General features: G+C 37.8%; 1 protein-coding gene across 1 annotated transcript; it reads right to left on the minus strand.

The window, feature by feature from the left end:
* Positions 1–351: 351 nt before the first annotated feature.
* On the minus strand, positions 352–1,418 carry LOC113049941 (leukotriene B4 receptor 1-like). The gene has a single exon (XM_026212682.1). The coding sequence runs from the start codon at positions 1,246–1,248 to the stop codon at positions 352–354; it is 897 nt and encodes a 298-aa protein (XP_026068467.1). The 5' UTR covers positions 1,249–1,418.
* Positions 1,419–8,837: the final 7,419 nt, after the last annotated feature.

Here is an 8,837-nt window from a genome sequence, read left to right on the forward strand (position 1 = left end):
CATATTATATTAATGTATTATCTTAATTGTGAATAAACTGGTTTGTAGTTCAAACAGATTTACCATTTACCTTTTCCCCCCCTATAGTGTGACTAATGAACTGGAAGTCTTGCCCATAGGCTTATTTCTGCACTGAATTAAAAGGTGGATAAAAAGATAAGAGAGAGATGGTTCTTTAAAGATCCTTTTACTGAATGGTTCTTTGTAGAACCAAAAATTGTTCATCTATGGCAATGCTGTGAAGAAACCTTTTCAGCACCTTTATTTTTAAGAGTGTAGGTGTAGTTCAAATGCAAACCTATAATATTAGACATACAAAGCACCATAAAAGCTTCAGAATTGCTTTACAGCTTACTCAGTTTTATTTTGATGTTGTTGTTGCTCGTCTGAATGCTGTTTTCTTCTGCATCGCAGTGTACGGGCCGAGAAGGCGTAAAGAAAGGGGTTCACACAACTGTTGATGAAGAAAAGAGCCCCGGTAACATTATTGCTGACATCTGATTCCCATGACAATGCCATTAAGACCAAGTTGTTGACCATACAGGGGGTGCTGAATATGAAGAAGGCCATTACGACTCTGACGGCCAGTTTTGTCAGCCTGTGGCTTTTGATGGAAGCTGACTGTCTTATCCGTTGATGAAGTCGAAGGTAGAAGAACAACAGGCTGAAGAGAGGAACAACAAACATCACTAGAGTCTCTACAAGTAAGACAGCTACTTGTTCTTGTTTATTTGTATAATCCTGATAACAGTGTAAAAGCCTGTCCTTCTTCTTCTTCACATTTCGGAAATAAAGAGCATAAGAACCCAGAGCTCCACTGGATGTCCATATCCCAAAAATCAGCCCCTTTTGGCCCTTCTGTCCAAGTTTTGCCCATCTCTGTGGATACAGCACCTGGAGGTACCTTTGCACACTCAACAAGGTGACAGAAAGCACACTACTGTAGAGGCTCCAGTAAACTACATAAGAAATTAACTTACAAAGACTGTGACCAAAAACCCAGCCATTCAGTAGGGCATAGATCCACACAGGCAGAGAAATCAGACTCAATAGATCCGAGACAGCCAGACTCAGCATCAGTTTGGGGGTAAAACTGCCCTCCTTTAAATGTTGGGTGAGCATGAACAGCCCTGCTATATTACCTGGTACACCCAGAGCACAGCACAATCCCAGAACAGTGCTGGATGCTATCATTGAAGTATGGGCAGACAGAGAGCTGTTAGAAATGTTCTGGTACTCCATTGTCATCTGCCAAGTGGTGATGTGAAGATATGAAGATTGAGGTTTGCTCAGTAATAGTGAGAAAGTAGTTTCAGGAAGTGAACTTGAATGTCGTCACATGGAAAGATTTGCCAAAGTGTGAAAAAAAAAAACTGTGCAGTTAAAAGTAACTGATTTGCATACTTTTTTAAAATGTCAATCTGGCAACATAAGGCTGTGCATGAATGCAGTATTTGTTTTAATCTTAGTAGTATTTCCTTTTTAAAATGTTAATGAATTAAAGTGATGTGTGTTTATAAACTGTTAGCATGTTTGTTGTGGTTGAAGCTGTAACCAGACTAGCCTTACACATAGAGCACATTTCCCACGGTAAGCAGCCACTGTAGCATATGCACCCTCGTAGTGTAGAAATATAATTTCAACCCGAAAAGCATAGAAACTAAAGATGCCCATTATATCAGATCAGTATCGCCCATCATTAGTTATAAGTTATTACATTCGTTTTGCCATCACATAACATTTTAACAGATCTTAACATAAATAAAGTTTATACAGGAAATCTATGATTTAGATATTTTTTCTATATTTGTATAGTTTTTTTTTTTGGCTGCTGAAATACTCTACAAAAACTGTGATTGTGTAAAAGTATATGAACAAAATAACATGCTTGTATATTTTGTGTTTTCATTAGCATTACGTCTACAGTATTATAATTATGCAGTAGTTCCCCTTAAGTAGTGCTTGTGCATTTCCCCCTAATAGGCCTATGCTATGTATTTTTATTTAGATTTTCAGACATGAGTCGGCTTATCAGAGTGATATCCATAAATTTGAATAAACCGTCTAAAAAAGCAAAGGCAATGTCATTAACTGCTCATTTTAACTGCATGTGTCTTCATGTTTTTTTTTAAAGGAATGGCCTTCAACCTAATGTCAGCCTTATTCTTAAAGGCAAACATAAATCCAAGGCCGTGGGAATAAAATGGTAATATATTACATTTTGAACATCTGGATGGGTTCTGTTCTGAGGTCAGGACAATGCTAAGATACAGTATATTCATGCAGAATTGCTTCACCTGTTTCCTGCATCATGTACGAGTGTAGTCTATACAGTACACTTGCTAATACATCCACCCAGAAGGCTGATGCAGTGATCTGATAGCTCCCTCTAGCACACAGAGAGCTGGAATCACTGGGAATGCAAAACAGGAACGTTCATCACCTTCTCTATAGGGGTACTGACTTATTTATTTCCTCCGATGATTTCATACATAAATGTGCCAGAGGACATTTCTAAGGCAGCGACAAAGCACTTAACCTTCACTGATGCAGGAAATGGCTTGACTGCTGTAGAAATAATTATAGTGTATGGAGGAATATCATGTATGATATAGGCCTAAGTATGTTTTGACTAGAATGCACAATATGCATAAGGCATACAGTTTATATAAAAAAAAAAAACATTCCATAAAAAAGGAAAATAAATAATAGCTTGAAATAACTAACAGTGAACCATTTTTTCCCCTTCTTTAAAGAAAGAAATGATTTAAAAATAAAAAACGTCTTTTTTTGGACATAATAAAAATACTTTGCATACAGTTTATATTTACATTTAGATCGGTGACGCTAATGCAAAAACTCCACTTTGCTGTGACTTGCGGCCTATACTGTTTAACAGCCTCCAGCAAGGCAAGCAGGCATGTTATGATTACTCCTGCGGTTTGTTGGGACAAAATAATGAGATTCTGTTTTGGAATTGAGACAATTTCAAATTGAGGCCTTTGTTTCAGCAAATGTTATGCAGCAGGTTGAAACAAAACACATGTGCACACACAGAATGACAGAGAAAACATTGTAAACAAGCTCAAATAAACTGGTGCCTGAAAGAGATGAGGTGTGGTGCGTTTTTCTGCAATACAATTTATTTTCACAGTGTCGGAGATGTCTCTGCTTTACTGGTTGCTGAACAGAGAGAATCCAAAGATAACTTAGTTCAAATGAGAGACCTAAATCAGATTAAGCCGCATACTTGTCTAATTTCATTAACAGAATGGAGTGTGACTTTTACCGTGACCTTCAAGTGCAGAGCATATTCACTGCAGGAGAACTTCAGATGCAATATATCTTGGCATGTCGACTTAAAGTCTTTCTTACTGAGCAAACACAATTGATTGATATGCATGTCAATAACTATTTGAAAGGTGCTCTGTTTGTTTGTTTGAACCTAATGAATACATCCATGTGATTGGCTGGTGAGAAACGCAAGGCGGGGCAAGCGGAGGAGCAATGGAACACATAAAGACACGTGAGGAAAAGAGGACAGATAAGAAGTAGACAGATGGACATGGAAAGAGGTGAAAGGAGGAAAAGAGAGACTGATGAGACAGCTGGAAAATAAATGAAGAAAGAATGAGGGAAATAACGAGTAGCCCATTAATTGGATTTGTGATAAGCTTGATTAAATCAGCCTTCTGTCCTTTTGACAGATCAATGTCAGCATACATTGTACAGTATGTGTCAAAAGTTTGGACACCCCTTACTGAATGTTGCTCATGACATTTTGATCCTTTTTTTACTAAAGGCTTATGCTTTAATACTTAAAGGGGTCATATTACATTGCTAAAAATAACATTATTTTGTTTATTTTGTGTAATACAATATGTTTATGCATTTTAAGGTTAAAAAAAAAACATTATTTTTCCACATACTGTACAGTATTGTAGCTCCTCTATGCCCCGCCTTTCTGAAACACAGATTTTTACTAAGCTCATCGTTCTGAAAAGTGAGGTGTACGCTGATTGGCCGAATTTCCAAGGGTGTGATGGAAATGTTACGCCCATTACCATAATGTGATGCCTTGTGTCCGGCATGATGAGACAAAAACAATAAAAGCCATTACAAACAAGGCATTTGTTGCATCCAGTAGGGACAAAATTGCTGATTATAATGTCTTTTTACACGTTGTGTATTGCGCTGCATAAACACAAAACCATGTCTGCATTTGTGATCGGAGAAATGACAAACAACAAGCACTACTCTACACTGCTCAAAACTCTTGTTTGAATCATCAGTGGCAAATTCTTTAAACATGAAAACATACTTACAGACTGTGAGTCAGAAGCGCCAGACTGTCCTTGCAAAGCTGGAACTGCCCCACTTTACAGTATACAAACAGACACCGGCATTGTTGGCAACTCTCCAAGGAAACAGTCCTAGTCCTCCGTGAATATGAATATCTGAATATTTGGGTTGAACTGTTCCGGAACAATGTTGAACTTAACCACTGATTTCTAGTTGTGTCCTCTTTTGGAAGGCCAAGCAAAGTAGTTTCACTTTCTCATAGAACACACAGCATCTCAATAACATGGCGCCAGCGGCAACAGCGAGAATAAGTTATGCCTACTTTCTTTGTGTGAACATTTGGGCGCATTATACAAATCTTCCCACATCATGACGTGGACATGTGGGGGTGTTTAACGAGCCGTTTTATGGAGGTGTGGTTGACTATTAACCTTTATAACGAATATCTCTTTGGATTTGAGACTTTAGTCTTTGCAACATTAAAGATCTTATTTATGCACCAAGAGCTTGTAACACTACAAAGAAAAATCACTCCATCATATGACCCCTTTAAAATTAGTTTTATCAGTTTTTTTTAGCAAAGAATATCCATGTAGGAAACTCATTTAATAAATTTTTGATCATTTGCAATAATTGTCACTGTTTTTTTATTGTTGGTGTGGAAAAGCAAGCAAACAAACATGGTTACAATAGCCAACTGAGGAAATATGAAAGGCTCAAAAGACTCAGTCTTCAGCCATAAAGTCAAAACAGTCAATATCAAGTGGAAAGTGCTTGAGGAATCGGCACCAACAAAGTCTTATTATCCAATCGAATTTTGCAAATCAAATCATCTAGAACATTTTTCAATCAACAGTAAACAAGAAGCTCATTTTTATCTCCCCCAAGATCTTGGTAAAAATATCCTCACTCTAATTTTCACACTCTTTCAGTCGTGACACGACACACTTGATCCCATCAGTTTCCTCTGAGTAATCAAACTGAAATCCCACGGTAGCTGAGTGACCTAAATATCTCCAGGAGACTGGCAGCATTACAGGTGATGGAGGAACAAAAGCCAAATGAATGAGATTACAGCTAGCTGGCAGGGTCTCAGACCTTACGGCCTTCTTGGCTGGTTCAATTGGCCTAAGGATCAGGTGGCTATGACAAGGAGGCAGAAATGAAACTGAGATATCATATGCTCTCAACAAGTTTTGTTTAGAATTTTGCTGAAGGAGATCTACAATATCTATGCTATCTGTTTTAATTCCCATTTAACGCGATGGCAATACAATTTTAATTATAAATATTATTATATTATATATCACTTTATGCTTTTTTAAAGCATTCCAAAAATAATATTGTGTTAAAACAGCTAATAAAATGTATTTAAATATTTGCAGAAGATGTCACTTGAAATAGAGTTGTTGACATATTTGGTCACACTTTATTTTAAGGTTCAATTCTCACTATTAACAAACCGTCAGCCACAAATTGTGCCTCAGAAAACTTCTGATTTGCTGCTTATTAATAGTAAGGTAGTTGTTAAGCTTATGTATTGGGTAGATGTAGAATATGGCCATGCTGAATATGTGCTTTATTAGTACTAATAAACAGCCTATGTGTTAAGAATATAGACTAATAAGCAACTACTTAATAGTAGGGCTGTAGTACTCGAGTCCGGTCTTTTTCTGTCGTCTCGGACTTGTCTCGGACTCGTTGAATTTGCACTCGGACTTGTCTCGGACTTGGCCATTGGACTCGCCAAGTCTTCTAGTTGGTCTCGACCGAGTCCAGCAAAAAAGTTTTCTTATTTCCAAAGCACTCTGTAGCCTGCGCTTGCGCTCCAGTGGCGTCTGCTGTTGCTGGGCAACCATGACCCGCTCTCCATGATGACGCAGAAGTTTCAGCAAAGAATAAATGGAATTCCAGCACTTAAAATCACTTGCAGTAGCTCTGCTAATAGATTCATTTAAAAAATGGCTATCCTTGTACAACTATGATCATCTGTTTCTCCATCTTGCCTTAGCTTTCAGTATTGTTCCGGGAAAGGATGTGTATGACCAGTGGTGCACTTATTGCGACCTGAAAAGTTTAGATGTTTCTAATTTAATTTTCTACCTGTTAGATTGTGTTTTATTTACGTCTACACCTAGATAGCCTCTTTTTTTTTTATCAATAAACGCGTATTAATGTATAGCCTTATGCAACAATTACATATGTAAATTTTAAAAACTTTATATATGACATTACATATTTACATTTTCATGTAACAGCCAGTATTTGTATCTGTAACAATCACAAAATTTTTCCTATCTGCATTCGGATACAACATCGAACAGTTACTTGATAAGACTGTTATGACTTTTTATATATTTTTTCGTAGTTATCACTGAACAAGTATGTGGTGTTAAACTGAAATAATTATTAATTTCTAAAATAATATTTATCATGCAAGCAGAGAGATGACAAACGTTTAGTGATCATTTGAACACGACTGAATCTATTCAATGCACACATTCTCATTACGCAGAACACTTTGAGCGAGTCTTAATGTTAATGAACTTCACTAAACAAATGTGTGTGTGCCGCGCAAACCAGCAAAAGGTAAAGATGCAAACATGTAGGACAAGTAGACAATGTATCCGAATCGAAGCTGATTATTAGCCTACTCTTGAGAGAGAACTGATTTGGTTTTTGAGAGACTGAGACGCGCAGCGCGGCTGTTTGATTGGTGAGCGCGCTATGCTTATTCCATTCATTCGTATCATATCGTAGCCTAAGCTTTCAATATTTGCCTTTTAGATATATACAAATAATATAACGTGTAGCTATGATGTATTATTATAGGTAAAATTCCTCTTGCAACGCTCTGATTTCTGAGAGATAAACAGAGAGGCGACAACAATGCGGTGTTTGATTTGCGCGCTTTTCACTCATAAAGTTTACATTCATTCACTTCTGGCGCTGATGCCCTGGCTCACCTGTTATCTAGCAAACACCAGACTGTGTCAGCTTTAGCCGAGTATTCAGGCAGAATTATTCCTTGAGCGTTATTCGTTTTTTAAGCCATTATTCGTGCCATTCCGAATAAGGTATTCGGCTTCAGGCACAACCCTAATTATTACATTACATATTTTATTTTTACATGCAACATAGATAAGGTCATATAGTAACAGCTCCACGCAATATTGTAATTCTAAAATTCACGTCGCACTTGCAAACATTTTGTATGCATTATGGTTAATGCATACTGGAGTAGTCGATTGTTTCCGACAGAGCTCGACTAGTCTATGCAAGCCCTAGAGCAGTATGACAAAAATTTCGCTGTATTTATGTGCGCATGTCCAGTAGAGCCAAACGTATCCATTCTAGCCTTGCTGCGCGCATTTGTCATATCCCGAGCTTTGCGTGTGTCTGTGCACTGTGCCAATTAGGCATAGTCATATACATTTTTGACCACAGATATAATGTCAACAAAAAATAAAGTACATAAAAATTATTTAACCTTACAGTTCCAAACTTTGTTTGTTTATCCAAGTTTAGCTCCCAGGGTCGGACTGGGGGTAAAACCAGTAGCAAGGCTCCAAAGGAAGAGAGGGCCTTTGAAAAGTATGAATCTGAAATATATATTTTTTACCTGGATATTTTCATGGGTGGGGGCCATGGGGGCCCATCAGGACTGCCTATGCATATAGGGCCCGGGATCTTGTTTAACGCCCCTGTTAGCTTTAACCCTAATTATACACACTTGAACCTAATCAAGCTCTTACTAGACACACTAATCTTCCAGGTGTTTTAAGGCCAGTTGGAGCTAAACTTTTCAGGACATTGGCCATCCAGGATGTAGTTTGGAGACCCCTGTCCTACAGAGTTGTTACTTTGCACATGCTTTTTGATCATTACAAATAATAATGTAAAATGATTTTCTTAGAATAGGAGATATGCTTTCTCTCGCATCACAAACATTATCAGTAGTTAAGTATGTGGTCTTGAAGAGGACCCTTTTTTCTTTCCTTTGGACTCGGTCTTGGACTTGGACTCGAAACTTTTGGACTTGGACTTGACTTGGACTCGAACCTCTTTGGACTCGGTCTTGACTCAGTCTCGACTAGTCCTGGACTTGGACTTGACTTGGACTCGACAAGGCCGGACTTGACTACAGCTCTACTTAATAGTGAGAACTGGTCCCTATACTAAAGTGTTAGCACATATTTTTGTAGGCAAACTAAGAAGTTAGCATCACCCTGATGGTTCCCTCAACAAAAACCCAATTGGTTAACATATGAAGAGTTCTAATAATAAAAATAATTTATTCATTTAGCTTTTGTGTTCCTTGGAAGTAAAAAACAATTTACATAAGGGTGAGTAAATGATGACAGGATTCTCAGTTTTGGGTTCCTGTTGCTTTAGAGGACAAGCAGGCCATCTGCATGTGGTGAAAACTGAGAGAAGACCACGTAGAATCGCGAACTTCGTGAACTTCACATCCCCCACATATTTACCACAGTTCACACATGGACTTGTTTGTTATAAGATCACGCTTCTCAGAG

The sequence above is a fragment of the Carassius auratus genome, chromosome 30, assembly GCF_003368295.1.
Source record: "Carassius auratus strain Wakin chromosome 30, ASM336829v1, whole genome shotgun sequence".
In the NCBI taxonomy this organism is placed as follows: Eukaryota; Metazoa; Chordata; class Actinopteri; order Cypriniformes; family Cyprinidae; genus Carassius; species Carassius auratus.

Excerpts from the sequence above, each read along its gene's own strand:
- LOC113049941 (XM_026212682.1), bottom strand. The coding sequence starts at position 1,248 with ATGACAATGGAGTACCAGAACATTTCTAACAGCTCTCTGTCTGCCCAT.